The sequence below is a fragment of the Tetrao urogallus genome (genome assembly GCF_951394365.1).
Source record: "Tetrao urogallus genome assembly, chromosome: 2".
Classification (NCBI taxonomy): Eukaryota; Metazoa; Chordata; class Aves; order Galliformes; family Phasianidae; genus Tetrao; species Tetrao urogallus.
The window spans coordinates 90,449,687-90,476,748 of record NC_136814.1 but is presented as its reverse complement, the minus strand read 5'-3'; the positions used below and the strand labels follow the sequence as shown (position 1 = coordinate 90,476,748).

The 27,062-nt window shown below is 41.9% G+C and overlaps 1 protein-coding gene across 1 annotated transcript; it reads right to left on the bottom strand.

The window, feature by feature from the left end:
• Window positions 1–850: 850 nt before the first annotated feature.
• On the bottom strand, window positions 851–25,373 carry TDRP (testis development related protein; the record flags this gene model as incomplete). The annotated part of the gene is made up of 4 exons (XM_079550552.1): window positions 851–1,196; window positions 3,838–3,941; window positions 13,443–13,502; window positions 25,263–25,373. The coding sequence occupies 4 exons, from the start codon at window positions 25,371–25,373 to the stop codon at window positions 851–853; spliced, it is 621 nt and encodes a 206-aa protein (XP_079406678.1).
• Window positions 25,374–27,062: the final 1,689 nt, after the last annotated feature.

The following is a 27,062-nucleotide window of genomic DNA, read 5'->3' as shown; positions in this document are numbered from 1 at the left end:
CTGTAAAAAGGAAATAATGTATCCTTCCATAAGAAGCGACTTATCCACAGATTCAGGACTCCGCATACTGAACACTGAGATCTTTCACTCTACCCACTGCCACTTTCCAAATTCACAGTCATTTCTATTTTTGGCATGGCATGCATCTTAAAAACTGACAAGTTCAGCTTTGTCAAACAACATTCAGTACAAAAAGCTCTGGAAGACCCATTCGACCTGACTACTGGTGAAGTTCCCGTGACTGAACAAATTACACTGGAGTCATATTTTCCCATTTCACACAAAGCACATTGTGACAGTTGAGCATCTTCTGTGCACAAGCTGAAGCATATGCTGAGGCTGAAGATTTGGAAAACAGTCTACTAAGTATAAGCATTCTTCCTGCAAGCTACACATCAGTACTCTTATTTTAAAAGGGACAGCATCAAAACTGAAATTTTGAGTGACCCTCAAATACCAGGAAAAAAAAAAAACATACAGGACCTCAAGCTAGTGGAAGTTCCTACGTAAGGCAGTCAAATTTACAATCAGTGTATACATTCACTAAGGAATTACTCTTTTTTCTTTTTTTTTTGGTAAAACCAACAATCAAACAAACCACAGAGTCTGAATGTGAAATATAGGCACAAAATAGATTCTCTACTTTTCTTTTTTTAGTGTGGAAAACATAGCTATTTAACAATGTAATAAGAAAATTTACTATCAGGTGAGCAAAAATTTGTAACAATTGGAATAAAACAAAGTACTGTATAAAGGTGCAATATTGAGCAGATTTGATTTTGGTTTAAACACACAAGTAAATCATGGAACCTTTCTCTTCTTACCTACAAAGTATTTCACATCACCAGCATCATTCCAGTTCTTCCCAGTTGTCAGTAAGGTTACCTTTGCTCTGACGTCTAATACTAACCAGCTTTCCAGCTGATTTGATACTCCACCTGGAACTGTTTCCTGAGCTGGCCAGGTTCGTGTACTTTGTGGAGCCTTTGGTTTCATCTTCCCAGCCTGACCAGGCTGAATAGTCACTTAAAGCAGTTGCTGCATCACTGGCAGAATCAGCTGCAGTAATCTGTGGTGGTTCCCAGCCCTCAATCTCATCTGGTTTCCTAGACTGGACATTCTGCTTTATCACCAAACTGTCCCAAAAACCTGGCTTCTTTTCTGACTTCATTTCTTCCTTTAATTTTAGGTTTGTTCTAGAAAATAACAACGATTAGGTGATTAATTTCTTCATTTACCAAGGCACTTAACAGTTATTAATAACATTCAATTAAATAATTATGTTTTATAGGAGCGAATGCTTTTATCCAGCAGAACCGAAGCACCTTGAATTTTACCCAAAGCTAGCTCTGCATCTTCACTAAGAAGTCAGTTGCTGTTCTATGACAGCACATCCATCATTGTCATCTTCAGGAAAAATACCTTCCTGTAGGTATAAGGACTCTAGGTATCTGGACTGAGTATCACAATTTATGATAATAGAACTCCCCACTCTTAACACGTGAGCACGGGCCTTATGAGGAGTGACTGAGGGAGCTGGGATTGTTCAGTCTGGAGATGAGGAGGCTCAGTGGCGACCTCATCACTCTCAGAACCACCTACAAGGAGGTGGTGGTGAGGTGGGGGTCGGCCTCTTCTCCCCTGAAACTAGCAATAGGACTAGAGGGAATGGCCTCAAGTTGTGCCGGGGGCATCCAGGTTGGTTATTAGGAAAAGAGGGTCAGGTGCTGGAATGGGCTGCCCAGGGGTGAGTCACCATCCCATGAGGTGTTCAAGAAATGCCTGGATGTTGTACAGAGGGCCATGGTTCAGTAGGGAAATACTGGGGGTAGGTGGATGGCTGGACTGGATGGTTTTGGAGGTCTTTTCCAACCTTGGTGATTGTATGGTTCTATGAACTGGAAGTGCCTCCGGAAATGTATGGAGCATTTTAGCTTGCATTACAACAATTTAGGACATTCATCAAAACAAATCCCAAACCCAGCACTAGGACAGCAGAAGTATTATGAAGGTATTTTGTCTACCATTAGCTTTAAACACCCACTCAGTACTTTCCTCAGTTTCATATTCCTGTTACCACCTTTGCAGTTACACATTATATCCTAAAACATTTTAAATACAGTATTAGGACTTCATAGAGACCAGTACTTTTTTTTTTTCCCCTCAAAGATATGCACAGTAGTTTGAAAACAGTTGTTTCATTTTTCTGAGAAGAAATTCCAAAATTACCCTCCCAAAAATGAGAAAAAAAACCCTTTGTCTGTAATACATACAAATAATCTCTCTTTCAGAGACATTTAAAAGGCTAATTATGCTAATACATTTCTCATATTAAGAAGAATTATTTTGTATATGCAGTGAGTAGCATTTGAAGTACAAAAGGTACAAAATGTCAAATGTTCATGAATAAGTTTATGTACAAGGTTATAGGTGTAACCAAAAAACAGAACACAAAAGACTGAATACTGGTGGTGAAACACACAATCTTCATGGTTCAGTGAGCTAAGAAGAATACTGAAAGCATTATCTACTACTAGCATACAAATTAGCCACAAATAAAACACCCACTGAAATACTATGAATATTTCTATTAGAAGATTTTTTTCCCCATGAACAAAAGCTTAGCTTAAGGAGTTCAGTGCTATCATATTTTAGTGGAAGCAACAGAACCAATACCTTTAAAAGGGCTTTTCCTTCAGTGAACTTAACATTTGTAGAATTGTCAACTTGTTAAGGCCAGGCACAGACCCCAATCACTATTCTTCTATTTTGTGCCTACAGCACTTGAAAAGTTGTGCTTACTTAAAAGTTACGTAGAAGTCGTGGCACGTGGTTACAGGAAAACACCCCCAGACATAAAATACATGCATATAGTAATAATCATAGGGCACTACAAACCTCCTTTCATATTTACTGTAATAGTCTTCATACTGCCTCCACTCTCTTCACTGGTTTATTTCATTTCTACTTTCTGCATAAATTGCATAGGATCCTTGAAGCAACCTTAGCATCTTAATACCAAGAAAACTGTATGGAAACTAGAGCTGGGAACTTTGACTGAAGAGGCTCAAAATGACATGGAAATGTATGTATTTTAAATATGTGCACATGCATACACACACATATGCATTTATATGCACATAAATACACAAACATACTGAAATGCATCTTTTTTGATGCCAACTGGAAACAAAACATATGATGACAGGTCTTAGCAAAACCTTTACGTGGCTGGAGCTGGTGAATGGCACATTTCCTCCTGTTCATGACCAATGTAATCAGGCAATGTATGGACGTAAACTCTACGCGTTGCTGTAATAGCAAAACAGTCAGCCCTGGGAAGAGGTCTCTCCGTTCAGACAAGGGCCGTAGCCACAACACAGTACAGAACTGCCCTATGAGCATTTCAGCTTCAAAAGGGAAGATCTGCAGAACCTGACACAGCTACATCACTTGGCATTCACAGGTGCAGACAAGACTTCATAAAAGGAAGTAAAGCATGTTAAAGAAGCTAAGCTCAACTGTAAATAAATCGGTAAGAGAAAAGAGGTCACAGACGACTCTTACTCAGAAGCCTTTACACAGCTGAATTCCCTCTTCTTCCTGACATGCCTAAATAGGTTATCAACAGTACCATCCTTTCCTAGCACAGCATGCTTTACGAGTGTTTAACTTACAATGAATAGTTCTGAAATGCACATAAACCTTTCTCTGTGATTTAACTTCCAGGAGCTGAACACTACTGCTTTTCAGCCTCTTCCTTCAATGTTTTGCAGAGCTATTTTCTGTTCCAGTTTGTGTATTTTTACAGCAGATAGAACAATCAGATTAACTCACCCTTTGGATTTTGGAGACTTGCATCCGGCCAGCAATTGCTGTTCATCATCTTTATTGAACATAGATGTCACTTCCTTCCAACCCCGGAAACTTGCACCTTGAACCTATGCAGAGAAGTAAACACACTCATAAATGTGCATTACAGAATTTAAGCAGAGTACATGCCAGCTCTGACTGCTTAGGTGGCTGATGGGCAGCCACAGTCCCACTTCTCTCGTGCCATGCAGCTGTGAGCATGGAGGCTCTCTCTCTCCTTTTGAGAAAGACTACATTGGGTGACTGCAGACAGAGCTGTTTCCTGCTGAGTAAAGAGCACAAAACCTTGCTGGTCTGCAGGAGCTGAGAAATGATGTCGAAGAGTGCAGCTGGGCTCCGGGGTGCTCTCCTGCAGCCAAGAGCTGCTGGCTGCATGTTCATCTGTCATACATAAGAAGGGTGACATAGGGAATCTATGCAGGGAGACATGGGAAATCTAGGCAGCTGAGCAAACACTTTAAGTGGTTTCAGTAGACAGAACTGAAATGAGCAGTCACTGCTAGAAGGGACCACAACAGGCAGGACATGGAATTATGGAACTCCTTAAATTTTACCTGCTTTGCACAATTGTTCCTGTTTTTAAACTCACCCAGAGTACATCTTACGGCCTTGCAAACAGAAGGGGGTGGTACGTGTGTTGGTTCAGCAGCGAGATGTGACACAGGCACCACTGGGTGCATTACAGTCTGCTCTCTACATTTAGGCCATAAGTTTAACCATCCCAGCAAAAAGATTTCCAACAGTATTGAGGGTTTAAATCCCTCTCCCTCAAAGAAAAAGTTACTGCTTGTTTTTCTTTTGGTAATATGTTTAGTGACTATAAAATGCAAACACACATGCCTAACAGAACATAGAAGTTGCTTGTCATTTCTTGCAGTCTAGCAAGGATGGCACAGTCTATTATTGATAACCTGATTACATTGAAAATACAGTGCATTATGAAATACATAAACAATCAAAAGAAAATTGTAGTGTCAACATAAGTGAAAGCTAATTCATCACCTATTATTACACTTTGTTCTTTCTGCAGAACTCACTGGTACAAATTAGTATAAATTTGACATTTTAAGCAATTACAGATGATAGCTGGTATGCCCCCATAGGTGTTAAAAGATGCATGATAATATCCCCTATGAATTGAGTGCAAATCAGGTAGGAAAACACAAATACTGCCAACACCCCTGTTTGCAGAAACCCACAACTTCCACAGTTTAGGAGAGTCAGTGCTCTTCCTGCTATATGTCAGCCACAGAGTATTTCCATCTCTTGCTCTCCTGTCTGTGTTTCTTACCCACCTCCATACTCACTCCTGAACAATCCCAGATACTAAGGGCCAGCAGACAGAGCAGGCCACTTGAGGACTACCAGGAAGATCTTACCTAGACTTTCTGTCCACTCCATTTCATTTTGCTGGGATCCAAACAGGGATCCAGATTTAAGCACAGCTCTGGGGACCTCTGAAGAGAGAAGGCTGAGCAAGAAGGGGACAGATTCTTTAGCAAGGTCTGTGGTGAAAGAACAAGGGGAAATGTTTTCAAGCTTAGAGATGATAGATTTAGGTAAGATATAAGGAAAAAGTCTTGTACAGTGAAGGCAGTGAGGCACTGGAACAGGTTGCCCAGAGATGTGGTGGATGCCCTATCCCTGGAAACTTTCAAGATGAGCCTGGATCGGGCCCTGGGCAACCTGATCTTGCTGTGGTGTCCCTGTTCACTGCAAGGCAGTTGGACTAGATGGCCTTCAGAGGTCCCTTTCAACTCTAAGGATTCCATGAAATCCTAGCTCTCACTTGTGGGATATGGACATACCAGGCACATACCAAGAAGACTGTGTTCACCATAATCCAGTGCTCTTAAAGAAGAGCATAATCCAGTTACTGCTCTGCCCACTTCTTCCCAAACCAGCACCTGATCTTACCAAAAGCCACAGGCTTCCTCATAGCTCCATAAGAAAAGCAATTGCTTCTATATATGTATTTTTTTCCACCATTAGAACAAAGTGTGTACAGATTATAAGAAAATTCTCATACACAAACAAATGCTATTTTAATTATGTTACAAATACATAGACAGCTAACTTCAGCTTTACATCCCTGTGGCAGACTAGCCTTACGCATGCTGCAAACAGCAGGTACTGGCAATAGCATCAGAGAAAACCAGGCAAGCCACGGATGGTGCCTTCAGATACCTTACCTCTCCATGCCTAGTCCTTACACCAAAGCTAGGAGCCTCTCCAAGCAATATTTAATGCTTGGAAATGCCATGGTGTAAACAGAGGTCTAATATTCAGTCCTAGCCTTTAAAGGCCCAGCCCTGTCAGCTTTTTCTGTTGTTCTGTTAAACGCATTAACGAGTTTAACACGAGGATTTTGTTACTGTGTTTTAGATTCCTGTCACTGCAATGCAGGTCATCTACAATAAATATCCCAAAAATGGGACTCTCCAAGACGTTAGATCTTGAAGTAGCCTTTATCTTCTGCTACCTTACTCAGGCTCTCCCATTTCAAGCCTCTATGGGCAGGAACCTTTGCTAACAACTCTTACTGCCTTAATCCTTTAGGCTTGATAAATGACTCCATAGCTCTCAGTGGTCTAACTTAGACATAAGCCTGTCTATCTTCAAAAATAATGGTTCATCAAACATAATAACCTGCAGATGAAACAATGAAAATAAAAGAACCATCTCATTACAGTTTTCAGACAGAAATCTAATACAGAGAGGCAACTGGCCTAACTTAAATTGTATGTGCCTTTAAAGAACAGTGCTGACAAAAGGCCATTTGGAGAGAAGCAGCTATGCACGCCTATGTTTAATGTAGAAAGGGGATACCTTTACACACATACCTCTTCTTTTAATCTAGAAAATTATGCATATCTCACTGATACAACTCCAACCTTTGCTGCATTGTTTTGGACACTCAAGTAATCCTACGTCTAAAAGAAAATTTAAAAAGAAAAAAGACCAAACCCTTTTTGTAATAAAATCCTGTTAATATCTAGACACATATTTTCCACATTTTTACCTTTGGATATTTTAACATCTAATTTCATGAAGCCTGATGCAGATCTGCCGATGACTTCAAGAACAGTTATTAGAAGAAGCCCATTCAATGTCAGCAGATGCCGTACGCAGGTCTCTAGATAAAAATGTGCAGAAGGCTGGCTGCTGGTTCTACCTGTGTGTAAATCAGTAACTACATATACTACATTGTACTATTCCTTCAGCATAGAATCATATCACAGGATCATAGAGTGGCCTGGGTTGAAAAGGACCACAGTGATCATCTAGTTCCAACCCCCTGCTATGTGCAGGGCCGCCAACCAGCAGACCAGGCTGCCCAGAGCCACATCCAGCCTGGCCCTCAATGCCTCCAGGGATGGGGCATCCACAACCTCCTTGGGCAACCTGTTCCAGTGCATCACTGCCTTCTGGGTGAAAAACTTCCTCCTAATATCTAACCTAAACCTCCCTGTCTCAGTTTAAAACCATTCCCCCTTGTCCTATCACTATCCACCCTCATAAACAGCCGTTCCCCCTCCTGTATATATGCTCCCTTCAAGTACTGGAAGGCCACAATGAGGTCTCCCTGGAGCCTTCTCTAAGCTAAACAAGCCCAGTTCCCTCAATGTTTCCTCATAGGAGAGGTGCTCCAGCCCTCTGATCATCTTAGTGGCCCTCCTCTGGACCTGTTCCAAGACCTCCACATCCTTCTTGTACTGGGGGCCCCAGGCCTGGACACAGTGCTGCAGATGGGGCCTCACAAGAGCCGAGTAGAGGGGGACAATCACCTCCCTCTCCCTGCTGGCCACCCCTTTGTTAATGCAGCCCAGAACACAGTTGGCCTTCTGGGCTGTGAGCACACACTGCTGGCTCATGTTCAGCTTCTTGTCCACCAGGACCCCCAAGTCCTTCTTCGCAGAGCTGCTCTCCAGGAGCTCTTCCCCCAGTTTGTATGAATACCTGGGATTGCATCCTGCACTTGGCTTTATTGAACCTCGTTAGGTTTCCAGGGACCTGCTTCTCCAGCCTGCCCAGGTCCCTCTGCATGGCTTCCCTCCAGTGTATTGTCTGGCTCAGCTTGGTGTTGTCTGCAAACTTGCTGAGGATGCACTCGATGCCATCGTCTGTGTCGTTGATGAAGATGCTGTAGAGCACCGGTCCCAAGACCGACCCCTGAGGGACACCGCTTGTGACCGGCCTCCACTCTGACACAGAACTACTGATCACAACCCTGTGGCTGCGTCCAGCCAGCCAGTTCCTAATCCATCAAACAGTCCATCCTTCAAATCCACACCTCTCCAATTCAGAGAGACCATGCCAATGGCCTTGCAGAATTTCAGGCAGATGACATCCACCACACTTCCCCCTCCACCAAAGCTGTCACTCCATTCTTTAAGGCCACCAGAATGAAGTATGCCTATACAGTTAACTTTTAAGATATACTTCCATCACTTAATTTCTAGCCGCTGAACTACTGAGACTGTGATCTTTCTTTTTGATCATGAGTGTCATGTATCTGCCATGTACTTAAAAGATTCCCTAACACAGCAAGATGTGTTTGCTTAACCTAGAGTTAAGTATGACTCCCAGTGCAGCTGGAGTCATTACAACTGTATCTGCTAGTAGGTACAATTCAGTGAAGAGATCCTGAAGTCACCACTGTCCAAAACCTTGAGTCTGACACACAGCAGTTTCAACTACTTTGCAAAGTTATGCAATATATGAAAATAAACTACTGATACGGTCTTTGAGCCACTAAGCCACTTGTAGAAGTTCTGTATTTCATTTTTATGACATAACAGTCTACACAAAGCTCAAAAGTACTACTCCTAAAGTTTTCAAATAAGTCCACGTTTATAACTGACTAGTTCATATTCACAAACTTTTAAAGTACTTTTTCCATGCATCAGTGGAAAAAGAAATAATTCAGCATCCAAAGTTCAAAGAACCACAGAGTCCATGTGGCTGGAAGAGACCTTTGGAGGTATCTATCCACCCACACTGCTCGAAGCAGGGACGCTCAGAGCAGCTTACCCAGGACTGCGTCCAGTTGGAACCAGAACATCTCCACAGGGGGAGACTCTGCAGCCTTCCTGGACAGTAAACTAACACTAAACTCCAGGTTTAAAACAAAATAAAAACTTCAAAACAAAAGATAAGCAAAGTACCCAGAGGGGACCGCTAAGAAAAACAGATTACAGCTAACGGCTAGTCTTGTAACTTCAAGCCTTTAGTAGACCAAGTTGGATGCCACAGTCTACTGTTTTTCGAAAATGCCCATGAGAAGCAAAGTAGAAACATCTCAAGATGTCATTTAAGCGCTGTGTGAAATAGGATCACAGGCTGCTCTCATGCTAGCTTGACTGTGAGAGCACGGAGTACTCCCATCATAACAGCCATAACATACTTTCCCCCTAACATCCATTTTAGGTCTTGAAAATCTGCATCACAATGCTCTGTGCAATCACCTAAAAGGATCAGTAGAAGTGAAATGTAGATTAATCTATCAACAGGCAGACTACTGAAAAACCATTATCTTCTTCCCCTACCTTCCATAGTGTTAATTCCAGCTTATGAAGAACTCCCTCTACGCTGAAAAAGCAGCCATTTAATTACTGTATATCTTCTGACATGGGAGTACAAGCAGCCACTTCCAGAACATCATGTAAAGGATACAGTCTGTCCATCCGTAGTCCTACTGCCTGCAATTTTTTTCCCCCTCACTGCTACTGCCTCCGCTTTGCCTTTGCCAAACCTTTAGTATTGGTGCCCATCTGTCAGACAGATTCCTGGGGAGAACTTTCACACGATGGCAGATCAGACACTGCTGCTGTAAAGGGCAGATCCAGTTCATTACCTACTGACATTTATACCGCCTTCCTTATCCCATAGTTTTGTACCCCTGTGATACTGTGGAAGATCAGATGAAATTACTAAGTAAGCAGAACACTAAGTCATTTGTTTTTTGCGTTCTTTTGGTTAACGATAAGAATCAGCTCAATAAAAGATGTCAGAGTCAGATAGTCACTAAACAACATAGAGGTTAGGGGCAACAGAACATTTTTTTGTGGCAGAAATTACTATATGAATTCTAGCAATAAAAATTGCAGCCATCTTCCCTCCACAGAGCCTTGTAGGTGGCTTCCCTGAACTCACCCCCCTAATCTCAACCCTTTAGGAAGGTTTTTCTGTTTCGCTGCCCATACTGATCCAAGTGAATTAGCTACATATAAACTACATACGTTGATTTTGTTCCAACTTTAGACAAAAAAAAAAGGGAACAAACATCTATCAATAGTTAGCTTGATATGTAAAGTACACCAGAAAGGGTCAGGTCCCCTTATTTGGAAGTCTCCTATAAACTTGAGAAGTATCACTGCAAATAAACTACTTTAAATATACCAGTTTTCACTACACCAACAAATTCAGATGATTGACATGACCCTCTGTTTCCCATACTAAGTAGACAGGCAATGAGTAATAAATGAGCCATCAGAGTCTACTGGGAAACAGTAAAGCATCGCTAAGATGACTTTTCAGTTGATTTCATTGTCACAGGTACGCAGTTCATAATTAGAGCTCCACGTTATATTAAGAAGGTTCATGAAAAATTAGGCTATAAAGTGACGAATGAGGAATACTAACAGTTATATACTAAAGAAGTAGAACACTCCTAAAAGTAAACAGTATGTTGCAGAAACATATATATGCACATATAGATGAACACATACTAAAGAAGATGACTACACTTAACTGAAAATAGTTATTGTACATGAATGCTGCATTATGGTGGGGAGGAGATAAGCATAGTCTCAATCAAGTCGAAGAACAACAGTAAGGATTTGGGACATACATTAGAGGTATATGATAAATAGTTAACATTTCAAAGTGAATGATTCAAGTACGTTTGAACATCACTCTGACTAAAACTACTGCTGCATGAATGGGTAGTAGCACTTGCAATATATTCTCATTAGAGTTTTCTACTTCTTGACTGCTAACCAGCAGGGCTCCGGGGAACAGAAGTCACTCTCTGTGGGCTACAAGAAACCACATAACAAGAGTCTTAGCAACCAAAAAGAGCAATTTTGTGCTCCGTATACCTGCAGTGAGAATCAGCATGTTCAGTGCTGTTGTGTAGTTAAGCAGCTAATCCCTAAAAAGCCTCAACTCAGCATGTATGAAATGAGATTTCTAGAAATGTATGTTTTGGCCAAGTTTGAGCAGACCGTCACAAGTATTTTCACACAGGATTCACAACTGGTGAATCAAAATCCTCCAGCAATGTAAAAGCGCTCCACAAAAAGTGTGCACAATTTTCTTTTTTAAATGGAAACAAAAACAATTTTTTCCCTCCAACATGACTGAGGAGAAACAACTGTTTGTCCTGCAGCTTTCCTCCCTCCTCTGCCACCCTGTCAAAATAAAAAGCCAGGGAGGAATTTTCCATATAAGTACTTTACAGGTCAATAAAGTTACGACTAAGTGTTTTATAATAAAAAACGTCAATCGGCTTTAACTAAAGAAGTGCTGTTCCCACATTATAGGAAGCCTATTCATAACACGCAAGAATCCAAACAACAAAGAATTCAAAATGAAAAAACCAATCCCCCTCCAAATTTGTTTCCCAGCTATCAAAGCATTCTTGGGAAGGATCTCAACTTTCTTGGTGTGCAGACCAACGATTACTTTTGGAGAGAAACTCCAGAATTTGGCCCTACTGGACTTCCCAACACCTCTAGTACCATTGCTAAGATAATGTACCTTGTTTCTCCAAACTATTTGTCTCTTCAAAAGGTGGCCTGGTAACAATTGCAGGTGATGCCTCCGCTGTGCTTCTAATGCTGAAGTTCAATGCTGAGCTCTGTTCACTGAGATGAGCTTAGCTGAAGCCAAAGAGTGATGTGCAATGGGTTTCAGCTTCTGCCTCTCCCAGTGTACCACTAGGGATTTCACAGCTCCTCCAATGGAGATGCCACATGGCTTTCTGACCAGCTGTACCTGCCTTCTAGGTGAAACAGGAAAAGGGAACTGGAAAACTCTAGCATTGAAGCCAGCTTCTTCTCACTGCAGGGTGGGCAACTTCTTGTATGAGCACAATGTAAGCTCATTTTGCAGCCTATAGCTTCAGCCATTAGGACCAGCCCCTGCTTGTGCACCTTCAGATCCAGGTCAAAGGCTTTTCTGTCAGACTGGGAACGAGGATTGGCCTAAAACTTCAGCTTTAAGGGCTGTCCTTAAAGGCTATTTCCCTAAAGGGCAGGCATACCAAATCAGGATCCCTTTTCTTGAACAACTCCATTGTTCTTCATTATACTGTTTCTACATGGAGACTCATTCATGAAACACATCCACTGAAAAGGCCACACATATAAAAAGCCTTCTATATTAAGGATTTTGGAACTCATGGGATACCACTTTACTGACAGCTCCTAAGACAGAAGAACCAAATAAAACTCAGAAGCGCTTTCAGAAACAACAATAAAGAAAAATAAGATGAGAAGGATAAGGAGCGGTTTTAGTGAATAACTTTTTTAAGACAAGGGGATTTTATTTTACAACAGAAAAATACCACAGCTCAGTGGTTTGCCCTGGGGCCTTTTTTTCCCCTGAAACCAAAACACACAGTTAGCAAGTCTTCCTGAATGACTAAGAAATGCACAAAAAAAGCTTCAATATAAAACAAAGTGATGTCAAGATTCTTTTCCTAAACATTTATCATCTGACATAAAAAACATAGCAGTTTAGGTATCCAGAAGGAGCAATACATTTTTTTTTCTAAAAAGCAGAAAGATATAGCATAACTGCACTGCTATTTTCAGTGAAAATCATGCTGCATCTCAAGTAGGACAAAAAAGAAGTAAGAGAGGCAGATGTTCAGTTTATACATGTTAATGTGAAGTATCCTATTACGCTAATGACACTGTTTTTAAATGCTTTTCTCTATACCTGTGGAATTTCAAAACAAGCTCTAGCATATCACAGCGACTTCCAGTTCTTTCATCTTCTAGTACTGTAGTTGAAGAACATTAAAAATATTCTTGGACACATATCAAGGTAAAAAAATATATTACTCAATGCCAACTTTCCGTAAAGAGATACAAGATAAAGTCCTTGTGGTCACAGAGCCAGCTGAGTTACACATTTAATGCAATAGATACAAAAATCTCTCCCAGTGATCATATTTTCAGCACAGGTAATATTCAGTTCTTCTTTACTTTAGATTGCGCTTCAGTTAATTCCTGTGGATTCTTATTTTCTTTTTAATATATATATGCTTTAATACATACTACATGAAAGAATAAAAATACAGGAACTTTTCTTCCAAAAAATAATTAGAACGCTGCTTTATTTCCTTGCAACTACTAGGCTGCTAACATTACTTCAATGAGAAATCCATGACACTATGAGGAAGGACCACAAATAATGATAAAACCAACAATAAAGTACATAAATATCCTCCTTAATTCAGGCTGCACACAATAAAAAGCAAAGCTCCTAACACACACAGAGTGAAGTGTATGTACATGTTATACAACGTGCTACACTTCCAAAGAACAGATATTTACCTTTGTTGCAAGTTGAGACACTGAAGATGGAACTTCATCATGAAGAAACTGGTCTTTATTCTCCAAAAAGAAAAGAATAAAGATAAAAAAAGGCTCGTGGTCAGTTCAGTTTGACAATCAGCAGCAATATTTTAGAATACTCATAAATGCTTTTATTCTATTCAAAACATCATGACAGAAAACTGACAAAACATGGTCGTACCACAGAACTAAGCAAACATCACAGCTAATGCTGCACCAGGAGCAAAAACACAAAATCAAATCCCTACAAAACCAAAAGCCCCACACCAACCGAAAAGAGAGCCCCCAAACCCTTATGTCAGAAGGATTTCCACACAACTGAAATTTAAAATTTAACCTGAATCTTAAATTAATAGTTATGGCTGCAGTTTTTTTGTAGATGTTGCTCTATGCAGTGTCCATAGCCTGGAGTAGGCAATGTCCAAAGATTCTCTCCACTTTCACATCAAAAAGCACTATATTTCCTCTTCATAACAGACTTTTGCCTGCATTCCTTTCTCTTCTATCTTCAAGATCTCTGATGAAAACCAGAGTACTGACAATGCCAGCAAAGGTAATTTAATAGGGCAGCATTTCTGTCCATCTTTGAATCAAGTTGGTATCTCTGTGCACTAAAGCCAGCTATCAACAAGCTCCCCAAGACAGGACAAGTAAACTATTCCTGGTATTCATCTTACAAGTCAAAGAACAATATGAGAAGTGAATCACAGTATACAAAGAACGGTGGGATTTTCTCATCTTTGTCTATGTTTTAACAAGATATATGTATACATTTTTTGCTCTACACGTAATTCCAAATACCAGTAGTCTGTAATAGGAACAAAAACCTAAACTCACATAATTTAAGAGCAATTCTAAAAAACAAAACAAAAATAAAAAACCCTCACAGAAATTACAGGATAACAGTTTATAGAAAGCCCCTCTGAAGCGACAATTTCACAGAATTCCCAGTAGCTACTTTGGACCCTTTTTTTCTTATGACAGACAACTATCACTTCAAAATCAAATTTGTCCACTCCTATCTTTTTCAAGTAAAAAGAAATATTAACAAGTTTATGTGCTCAGGATTTTTTATTTTTTATCTTTTTTGCTTTTTTGTTTATTTTTTAAGGTAACTCCATATAAATAAAACCACACATCTCTACACAAAATGCCCAAAGACCTGTCCCTTTGCTAACAGCATTAGGAAGAGGTGAGAAAGCTTACAAAGAAGTATTAGGTGTATTGAGTCATGGGTGACCCCGGAAGTATCAGCCTCCTCTTGGAGAGGTCACCTTCTCATCCCACACATCCTTTTTTGATTATATTTATTGTAATTTTCTAGTAATGTTTCCTAGCACAGGCAATCCTTCATACTGTACAAGAGGTGACAAACATTTCTAGAACCAGCATGAAGACCATCCCACTGTACTTCAACAACAACTGTATGTTGGAAACAGTGATTTGCAGACTGCTGGGGCAGAATACAAAGTCAGGAACTTCTATCATCACCAAAATGAGACTATTGCGTGCTGTGACCTCAATAAGTTACTGAACTTCTGCATTTTAGTCAATTTTCCTAATAAAGAATATCATTGTAGATGGGATACTAAAAATTACAAAGTTAACGTCTGTGCAATACTCCAGAATGAAAATTACTTACTTTTTTCATCCCCAGTTTAAAGAGAGAATTGTGGAATCACTGGCAGTATTTTAAACAGGAATGCCACACAGAATTCCAGAGTTAGAGCTAGAGAACTCTCATCCGATTTGTCCAAATTTTTCACCCCAAAGAAAAAGTCAAGTACTAGAAAAGCCTCCAGGAAAAATACGGTAAGAGGAAAAGTGATTTCAGCCATCCAGAGCTGTCAGAGCCGCCAGGTACAAAAGCACAATGCTATCTCCAGAACAAACAAGGCACCATTGGTACCTCCCAGAGAAACAACACCTCTCACTTTCATTCTTTCAGCTTTCCAAATATATTAAGAGGGATTATAAAAATATGACAATGAATAAAGAAAAGATGAAAGGGCAAAGGCATACAGCCTCCACCAAGCCAGAGCATACAGAGACAAAAATGCAAAACGACTTTCACAGTGCAAGGTTCTAGGGAAAAGCTGAGGGATGCGGTGAGCATCTCACAGGGCTGGGGAGCCAGATAACAGGCATAGGAAAACAGGAACACCATCTCTGACAAAAGATGTCATTCACAATGAACAGTTAAAAAAATAATAAAACTGAACCTTTTCTACTAACTGTGACAAGCAGGGTTGTGTTGTTGTTAATACATCCACATGTTACTACTCACAGACATAGAATGTGATCCTCATAACCAACAAGCAGTAGCTCTCAGGAGGACACTCACACAGTGGGGGATTGACAGTTCAAAGGCAACACAGAGTAAAAAGATACAAAGTACGAAGACAAAAGGATATTAATCCCTCAGAAAAGCAACTGGGGAGAATCCATTGCTCAAAACACATTTTACAGGAGTGGAAGACCCATCAAGAGGCCAAAAGCCCCTGTGCAGGATAGGGTTCTCTGAAGATCTCTAGTGACAGGACAAGGGGGAACAGTTTTAAACTACCAAAGGGGACATTTAGTTTAGATGTTAGGTAGAAATTATTACTCAGAGGGCAGTGAGGCATTGGCACAGCTGCCCAGAGAAGCTGTGGATGCCCCATCCCTGCAGGTACTCAAGGCCAGGTTGGATGGGGCCCTGGGCAGCCTGAGTTGGTGGGTGGCAACCCAGCCCATGGCAGGAGGATTGAAACTATATGGTCTTTAAGGCCCCTTCCAATCCAAGCCATTCTATGATTCTAAGAGATCTAAGAGATGAAGAGTTGGTCAACTGTGATGCATATCTGACATCCATCCGTACGTCCTAGGTGCTTTCAGTAACTTGTGACTGACACCAAGGAGGTTTCAACTAACCAACACCAGTAGGTTTGAATTTATCAGTCTCAGGCAGACATGATTTCTACACATTTATTGGAAAACTTGTGGCTAGGGAAAGTAGAGAAAAGCAAGGCAGGAAAAAAGTATGCTCCACAGCATTCACTGACTCACGTGGCCGGGGAGGAACCTGTGCACTGGGTGACAAGAAAAGTGACAGGGCCTGAAGTACTATGAGGAAGGTCTGAGAAGAGACAGGAAGGCACATACAGCCCATCTTCATCTGTTATCTGGGGAATCATTTTTTTCCCCCTTCTACAGATACAGTCTCCTTTCATCACTGATCAGGGACCAAGGAACCTACAATTTCAATTTTTTTCTTTTATTCTCCTCTAAGGGGACAAACACAGCTATTTGTAAAAAGTGAAGATACACTTGCTTTATCATGCTGCATAAGAAACACCAACATTTACACATTATCCCAGTTTACTTTAGTCTAAGAGGCTTACAGTTACTTTAACTTAAAAGAAAAACATGGAGTACATTATAGCATTTAGTAATGAAACAGGCACCTAAATACTAAGGCAAGTGGGAAATGCTGATCAACATGAATAGCCTTTCAGTTCTGGCACTAGAATGTTGGTATGCACAGTGTGTTTTCGTAAGGAAACAAGTGCCCTTTTGTTGGACATGCTGCAAACCATAGGGTACTCAAGGGATTAATTCAACTAGCACATAAACCTTTTTGTACAGAGATCAAAACTGTAATCTACTTCCCTCAGCTTCCTTTGTGGTAAAGTAATTAATTAGTCCCTTTAGATCATTCAGTCCACGATGAGAAACACTGGACACCAAAGAGTTAAGGCAAATGCTATCATCAAGTTGCCCTCCGTGTCTTTCTCCTGCTCCAGTACATTAAATGGCATATTATCGATTTTCTCTACTCAGTTATGGAGCCTTCCTATCACACATATGCTGGTTGTCAAAGTAGAACACACCTAAGAAAAACTGGCTATTTTAGGAATAAGTCTTTTTGGTACAAATTACTGCCCTTCCACTGACCTGTTACATCTCTTCTGCCTACTGCCATGCTTCATCAAGGACTAAGTGGAATTTAACATCTAGGTCATCATGCCTGTAAGTGCAAATTAGATTATGAACCACAGATGAATAACTTAAGTGGAACAAAAAAACAACCACCACCACCTGAGGAGATATTTGCCGTGCAGAAACTGAAAACAACTCCCAGTCCTCCACAAAGCCCCAAAGTAACCCAGAGATAGGAGATGGAGGAGAAAAAACAAAAATTGCTCAGAAGATTACAGACCTCAAAGTTAACCTCCAAAGCTGGAAAGATTCCCAAAACACTGATTACAAACCAAACAGGAGAACAACTCTAGATACATAGCCTGACCGGAGACAGCCAGCTCGCGCTCAGACGAGATCCCGCTGTCAGATCACTATCTTCAATATAGCTAACAAAAGAACCTGCTTCCTTCGGTTTGAGCAGGATTTTGCTATAACATCAAATGAAAGAAATAAAGTCTACAACAGATTAATAAAGCAAAAGTCACTCCACTTATCTGGTTTTAGATCTGAAACAAAACTAGCACAAAATACACTCCTCACTGAAATAAGGAGAAAGCAGCAGGTAACTTTGGTCTTAGCCTCACATTCTTGATCACACGCACATACACTTGGAAAAATCAATGTGTGGATATACATATGCTTTTCAAATCATCAGCTTGAAGCAACTGTGATCAAACGTAGATGGTAGATGGACACGGCTGGAAAAAAAAACAGACCTGTACCTAATGCTGATGCAAAATGGAATGTGCCCTTCAAGGACACAAGGCCTGCAGTCTGAACAGCCAAGCTTTCATGCAAAGCCAGGTGTTCAACAGATGGAACGCCATGTTGAACTGCGAATTTCCCTTCTCCTTGATAGCAGAGATGATTAAGTCCAAGACCATTTTAGTCTCATCCATACTTCATCTACTGCTAGGTCTCAGTCGCTCAGTGCTGTTTCCATGTCCATGTTTGTTCAAAACAAGCGAACAAACCAAGCTAACCATGTGAACAGCTGGTGTACACTGAAAACTTATTATCACCAATAAAAAATATTAAACTAGGTACTCCCCAAAGTCTTTTCACGCTCAAGAGTTGTTTGGCATTTTAAACTGGTTTCTCAAAAACTATATAAAGAACATTCTAGTACTCTAAATCACTCTCCAGCATTACAAAAGCATCTCCATTATAACCCAGTTCAGATGCCACAGTGACTGAACAGCAACAGTGACTGCTACCCTGGCAGCCTCCTCTGCCGCTCTGCAGCAAAATGGAAAATAATTTGTTCACAAAGAAAAGGAAAGCTTAAAAATGAATTATGTTAAAGAATGCGCTTTCCTCCTTGAACCTTATACTTTCATCTTACAATTCACCAGACCATGTGCAGAAGAGCTTGCTGTACCCTGCTGCCTTTGAGAAATCCAGGTGACTATTTCAGATACAGCCGACAGCCCATCCAATGTATTCAAAATTGCTTTCATATTCTAGGTCCCCATCTTCTGCAATTAACTATTATCCTCCAGATTGACCGGATGATGAAAAACAGTTTTCCTATTTTTTCGCCGTTTAAAATATTATTAAGGCTGAATAGATCAAAACAAAGATGATGTTTTTTCCATCAGCATTCACAGCTGTCAAAAACTTTTTAGCATTTTGACAAACTGTTTCATTCAACCATTTCTTCTTCAGTTATTGCTTTGCGTTCTTTTACACTTTAAAATAGAATATCTGAATTATTTCCATATTTTTACTGTCAATCGATACAAACGGCAAGAGTTACTGGAAAAGATTAATTTCCAAATGTAAGTATTTACACAAAAATACTTTCGTAGTTCTGCGTTTTATTGGCATCACAAAAAGAAATCTCAGAGCAGCAGATTCCGATGCTCTGCGTTCTCTCATCACTGAAGGAGGCTATCTTATCAATTGCTCACATTATTGTACCTGCCTGTAATAAGAAGTCATTCTAAGACATCTTACTCAGATTTTGCTTTACATAATATTTTAGGAAGAATGTTACTTAACACCTTAAAAATAATTTTAAAAACTGAGCTCATTAAGAATATGCTTTTGCCCAATTTTTAATATTTAAAGGATGCTCCAAGAACTGGAAACAACTATATTAAGAGGGAAATACTATCAATGTCAACACTGAAAATATGGTCGGATAATCAATTTGACTTGAATTGCTTCAATAATGTAAATATTCCAATGAAGTTTTTGATTCTGATGATGTTTCTGATTGAAAATTTCTCTGATGTAATGACTTACCCACACCAGAAAATGATGATAGTTCAAAAGACAGTATCTGACTTACGATTTTTTTTATGGAGTCACGCATGGCATTTGAAGTTAAATTACACATCCCCCAGAAAAAACCTCTTGCATGAGTAATGATAACGTTCTTGTAGAATAGCTTCTGCAAAACAGGTTGAACACTTTATTTTTGGTTACGGTGTTCAACAGCAAACACACCACTTCCTTTTGAGATGCTGCTTTCATCTCCACGTGCAGTGCTACATTCACACTCTAGCCTGGCCCTTCGCAATGAGCTAGAAGAATCATAGCATTGCTCAGGTTGGGAAAGACCTTCAAGATCATCAAGTCCAACCTCAACCTAATCATACCACCATAACTCTAAAAACCCTCCACTAAATCATTCCCTGATGATGTCAGGACTGAAAACTGCTCTACCTGGCAAGGGATCCATCTAAATGCTAATAACTCTACATATCTTATGGACGCTTTTATGCAATCAGACAAAAAGTTTCTACAAAAGCGAGGGAAGAAATCATTTTATTAATTTATTTCAGTAGTAAAGAATTAAGCACATGAAAAACATTAATTCTCTCTCAAAAAGTACTATGTACTAGTTTGTTCATATACTAACTGCATGCAATCTCCACTCTGCTAGGAAAGTATGCTTCTATTAACTTTACAAAAGCATATCATGGAATGGTAGAATGGTCAGAACCATTCAGTTCCAACCCCTGTACCGTGGGCAGGGCTGCCACCCACCAGACCAGGCTGTCCAGGGCTCCTCCTAACCCAGCCCTGAACACCTCCAGGGATGCAGCACCCACAGCTTATCTGAGCAGCCTGTGCCAGTGCCTCACCACACTCTGAGTAAGAAGTTCCACTTAAAATTTAACCTAAATCTCCCCTCTTTTAGTTTAAAACCATTCCTATCTTATCACTATATGCCTGTGTAAATAGTCCGTCTACCTCCACAAAGATATAGCAAACAGATTAGGGATGATGGATCTCCAGAAATGATTTTGAGAAGAATGGGATTTTTGGATCAGCCAAAGGGAATAATTCCATATGGTTCTTGCAGGGATGCAGACACACAGGGCTGAGGATAAACAGAGGCTGTCTGAGATAGTAAAGCAGAATTGACTCCAAAGAAGATACAAGTGTTAGAAGTGACAAATGGGCAAGAGGAAGGGGATGTACTGAGAAAAATCTTGAAAGCAAGGCTAGAAATCTGAATGTAAATGTCCTGAAACAAAGGGAAGTCAGCTGAAGAAACTGAACCAGAAAGATAAGGACAACTTAAGCTTATGTCATAAACAACAACAGTAGTATCAGCAAAAAGACACCTCAAGACACCATCAGCTCTCTTCAGGGCTCTATGAAGGCTGAGAAAGAAAAAGGATCCACTGCTGCAGGATGCATGTGACGAAAAAAAAAACAGGAAAGGCAAGTCAAGGAAAGCTTCAGGAGAGCTTTTGTTGTCAGTCCTCCCAGTCTGATGTTCAGGAACGACAACAGAACACAGGTGATGGATGTTAGCCAGGAAAATGCCACAAAATGTCAGAAGAATTACTTTGATGAAAAAATAGGCTACAACAGAAGAGTATGTATAAAGAAATTGTAAAAGTACCACATGCAAAGCCTGAGACACATTTAAGTGGTTAGAAAGTGAAGGAAAGACATTAGCTTGATTAACATTTACTACTTTTTTTTAATTAAAAAATAATCTTATTCAGTGTATTAGTAGAGCATACAAAATGCTGTGCAGCTCCCACCCATTCCTTCAGGGTCTGTCTGAGTTCGGCTCAGCTGAAGATGAAAGCTAGTCCCAAAATTGTACCAGAGATTTAAACATCTTAATTAAAATAGATAACTAAAAATCTGTATATCCAACTTTAAACACGTTCAGTGTGCAAGTCTAAACAAAACTCAGCATTAAACATGTTTTTGCACATATTCCCTGTGAATATAACCAAAAATACCATCAGAAGGGAACAGGTCAAGAAAGACGACGGATCTGGAGCATTCAACATGAAAGACAAAGTTGCAAAATATAATACAATTCAGCTGGATACTCATCAGCTGCCCTAATATATAGGCGGATTCCAAAGCTGAGCACCATTTTACGTAAGAGTAGCATGAAATATTGACACATCATTGACATCTCTGAGGCCTGATTAGATTACAGCAGACTTTAATCAAGGAGAATACAGCATGACTGCCAAAACACTGCCTTGCAGAAGTCAAAACCAAACATTTTTCCCATTCCAAAAATATAACTCCAGTTTGAAACATAATGAGTATATTACAAACTGAATGCAGGTTTGGCAAGCATAACTGTATGTTTCAAGCATATTTTGGGAGAGAAACACAAGACATTAATTTCATTTTACACACTTGCACTATTCACACGTATTAAGTTCCCTTCATGCATTAACTGTAACTCTAGTCAATAAAGAACCTTCATTGCATAAATGTAAAATATTTATGCTTTGAAGAGTAAACTAAAATTAACCTTTATGATTCAGCCTAAAACTGTCTGATCTAAAAAAAAAAAAAATAGTAATATACAATAATTGTGCACACGTACACAAATCGTTTCAGAATTTACTTGTCTTTCTTATCTCAGGAAACAGCTTACTATTTTAAATAAGTGTTAACAATTCAATATACTTCAACGTATGCAGAAACTTTTGCTAAAAAGTAGCTAGAGACTAGCAGTTCCTCCCACTGCCATTCTCATGCTCTGCAACTTGTTTTTCTTCTGCCTGGGGGAAAAAAAAAAAAAAATAAAATAAAATAAAATAAAATAAAATCAAACCATAAAAACAGAACCATCACAATTCTGGGTTTAAGCGAGTGAGACCATGAACCTCTGCAAATCCAAACGTCTGCTTGTGTAAGCCCAGATCAGCCTTCCATATCTAAATAGGATGATTAAAATTTCTGTAGAGCCACAAAGGTTTTTTTCTTTTTTAATTCCAGTAGCCTAATTCTTTGTTGCTGTCTGCTCCTGAATGTCCTAATTACTAGGTTCTACAGCGAGAACTCCTTCAATCTTTCCCAGCTTTGAAGAAACTACATACAGCAGCATAAATCAAACACTACGATGACAGTGAATCTTCCATTTTAGCAACTGGTGTATCAGGAAAGAACCTAGAGGAAATGAAATCTAACAGCAAACTTCTGCCCAAAATCCAATGATGGGCTTTTTTAATCTACTAAAGATCATCCCAATCAATTATTTAGAGCTTAGCCCTCGAGACAGAAAATGAGGGAGCTCTGGATTCTTTTCTTCTCGATAAGAACATTCTTCATCCACAGTTCAGACATTCTGCCCATGACAACCCCAACACAGCAGAGGCAAACTGAGTTTCTCCTGCACAGCTACCATACCAGAACCACATCTTCTCCATTCCATGGCCCTCCTGCAGTTCAGGACACAGCCACATAGCACAGCTCACTGCTGAACCCCCTGTACATTGCTGCCCTCCACTCCCTCATGACCCTACTATTAGGAGCAAATGTAGGTTCTGATGAAATGTGAGAAATCACAAAGGCTAAAAGTGAGGCCCTTGAGCTCTATGAGATCTAACAAGTGCATTACGTTACCTCCCATTTTCTTCTTGAGGCCCGCCTGAATCACGTCTCAGAAACACTTGTGCCTATGGCTGATCTAGGTGCTACCTTTGATGGATCGTAAGAAACATTGATCAGATGATCATAGTTCTCCATGTATCTATCATTCCTTAAAGCTTAAACAAAATCTTAAATTATTCCTTTAAAAACAGTTTTTCCCAAATTTAAAAATCAAGACTTGAAGCAGAACAAACAACATGAACTGTCTCCAAAGAAGTTTCAGGGCTAACCTATACTAGAGACCTGCTAACTTTCCAAAACCATTTGTCTTCAAGAATATTTCATCTAGGGTTTTTGAATAATTTATTCTTCCCCTGCCATCTCCTACACCAAAAAGTACATTTTATCCTAGTGCCACAGGTAACAGATATTCTGAGAGCAAAAATGGAAGTTTGCTAAAATTGATGAAAATGGCAAACTATATGCACCTGAAATTGTTGTCAATACCATTTTAACTTGAGATCCCCTCCTAAGGAAATGTAAGCTTATGGTAGTGAAGACAGAGAATGGGACAAAAACAAACACGCACACACACAAAACAACAAACAAATAAACAAAAAACAACACACCAGACCTCTGTTGATAAAGTTGAGGAAAAAGTAATATGAGAATTGTAAGGATGAAAGACCAAAGAGCCACTTTCTGATCTGGGGAACGCTAGGGTCAGGAGCATCAGAGGGGTCTGGAAGTTCTTGTGTGTAGAGAAGAAGAGCAGGGAATGGTCCCTGCAAAGCATATGGTGACTCTGGATGTCTGTGGTGGGTTTCAGGAGGTAAGCAAGCCTAGGAGGGCTGTAGAGAGCAAATCAGCAGCATAGTGAAAGCAGTACAAGTTTCCAAGCATCTGAGGACAGGAACCATGGGAGTAAACGCTACATGTGGTATGAGAAGCTGCAGGAGACATACCCCATATCCAACCCCATAATCCTCTTCATCCATTGAAAGACTCTTCAAAATAAGTATCTGTTCCTCCTCTTACAAGAAGGTGCCATTTATCCACAGGCATTTTCACATCTGGAGACAGGGCTCTTGTGGTCACAGGGCACAAGAATAGCCAAGATGAGGCTGCACTGAAGATAAGTGCAGTGATTTTAGCTCCTGGGAGAGGGAGGGAATATCTGCTGTGACTAGGGGAGGCTGCTCATCAGCAGCAGCCACGTGTTGACACCCATCACAGCTACCAACCAGAAACTCAACCAGAGATAGGCTTTCCAGATAGATACATGCCAGCTCTTCCAGTAAGACAGGTCCGAGACACCGGGCAGGCAGTGGGGTGGGTGTTTGTAGCCAACCTTGAATACAAATCCCACCAGCCCGCAGCCCTAGGCAGCCACCTGCTTGGGCTGTGCCTAATCCCAGCTTGGTGGCAACAAAAGATCAGATCTGCAAGAAAGCTGAACAGGCTGCTGAACTGGGCTGATGCCGAATCGCTATTGAGTTCTTGAAAGCAGTCTGTGAACATTCTTGTAGTTGTTTTGCCCGGTGCTCGACCGATGCCCTTCCTTTCCAATTGTGTTTGTTTGACGACAGCTCATTGGGAAGGTCGCTGCTGGAGCGCAACTTACCATTTAACAGTCAGAGCCTTCAATAAGACTGCAGCTATCTACAGCTAACCAACCGCTACGACCAAAAACTCCAGCAGAAACCACCCTGTCAGAACTTAGCACCGCACACAAACACGCGGCCATCCGCAGACTGCTCGCCCAAGGATGGTCGCGTAATTCACCGCGCCGGGCGCAGCGCTGCTCAGGGCCGGGGCAAAGGCACGGGAAGGAAGGGAGAGCCGGGCAGGAAGAAGAGAGACGGCGAACGAGGACCCCAACCCGCTGACAGCCGCACGCACGGCACCGACACCGGCACCTTCGCCCATCGCGGCGCGCATCCCGGCGTGGAAAACTGATTACTCATGTCGCCGGCAGGAGTGGAGGGGGCCGAGCCCCGCGGCCCCCGGCCCCGCTCTTACCTGGGGGGCCGCGAAGGCGGCGGCGGGCGGCGGCGGGCCGCGGGGCCGCGTCTCCTCCTCCTCGGGGGAGTCGTCCAGGAGAACTTTGCTGCTCTTGTTGAGCTTCCACATGGCGGGCGCGGGGAGGCGGCTGTCGCCTCGCTGGCGGCGAGCGGGCCGAGGCCGGGCAGGGCTGCTGCGTTGGGCTCGGCTGGGCTGTCACCCCGCCGGGGGCTCCCGGGGCGGGAGGGAGGAGCGCTGCCTGCCGGGGCCGGGAGCCCGCCCCCCGCGCCCGCCTCGCCTCGCCTCTCCCGCCGGCCTGCGGCGGCCCCAGCCCGCGGGGCCCGAGCCGAGCCGCCGCCCCGGCCTCTCCGCCGCCCCGCCTGAGCGGAGCCGGGTGCGGAGCGCGGCGTGCCGCCCGCACGGCACGGCTGCTGCGGCCGGGGCGACACCTCCCCGCCGCCCCTCCTCACCTGCCGCCGCTCCCCGCCGGAGCCGGCCGCGCCGCCGCTGCCATGTTTGCGGGGGCGGGGGAGCGGGCTTTCCCGTCACCGCGGCAACCGGCGCGGCGCCGGCCGGGCCCTGACGGCGCCCGCGGCTCCCGGCCCGGGGGAGCGTAGGGCCCCGGCCGGGCCCACCGCCGCAGCGCCCCTACCGCTGCTCCGTGGCCGTGTCCCCGTGCCGTCAAAGCCTCGGCTGCCCGGGGAATGCCGCTGCCCTCGGAGCGCGAGGCCGGTGTGTCCAGCTGAGCAGCTGCAGCCCCGGCGGCTCTGCTTGGTGCGTGTAAAGCTGTGGTGTTTCCTACAGTCCTCCTTTTATTTTTACACAGACGTGCTTGTCTGTAAAAATCCCTGCCCAAGCATTCATTTTTCCATCGTTCTGAACTATGAGCTAGGGTCAGATGTCTGAAGAACCATGAGAGTGCTTTAAAATGATATATTATTTTCTGCTGCTTCTCCAGCAGAAGTCTGTAATGCTCATGGGCTCCTTATGCATCACGGAAAGACCTGCAAGTCTGGCTGTGGCTGCCTGAGCTTTTCATAGTACCATATGATCATCAAGGTCACAGGGACCGCTAACGTGATCTAGTTCAACCATCACCCCGTGCCTGTGAGCGCTCTAGTCCATGCCCCAAAGAGGGGCAAAGTGGAAGCAATTGGGCAACAGCAGTGCATTTTGGGCCACAATGCACTCATACCTGCTGGGCTGGAATAGGGCTGGCCCTGGGGAGCACTGGCTGCACCCGGCCGGTTGCTCCACATGCTCTGCGTGCTAAGGAAGCACACCTGTGCTTCATCCAGAAGCTGTGCCTGCACCTGTAGAGCCAAAGTTCATAAAGCATTGAAATAGCGTTGCTTCTTCCACCACAGGCATCCTTACCAGCCCTGTAACTTCAGAAGCGTCATCCTTGATCAATACCCAAGAGAGCTTATGGTGCTGACAAAGGATTCCTGTAATGCCTTAGGAATGCTGTAATGCTAACTCTAATTTATTACTTAACCACACAAAAGACGCTCGCTTCCCTTGAACCTGATGTCATAGAACTTACTGCTCTAGCCCTCTCTACTGAAAATGAAATTAGCAAAGCAATATTTGCATTTGTAAAGCAAGTGCACAAATGTTGGAAGGGCTGGGAAAACTGGGAAGTTTTACAGTGCATTTCTAAACAAAATCTTCATTTTATTTTCAGTCCCTAATTTTGCAAGACATAAAGTTCTTAAACACAAAGCCCTGAATTCTATTGCCCATCTTGCGTTATTATTAACCAAATCTCATGTGGGTAGGAGACAAAACACATTCCCAGTGATTAAAGACAGATCA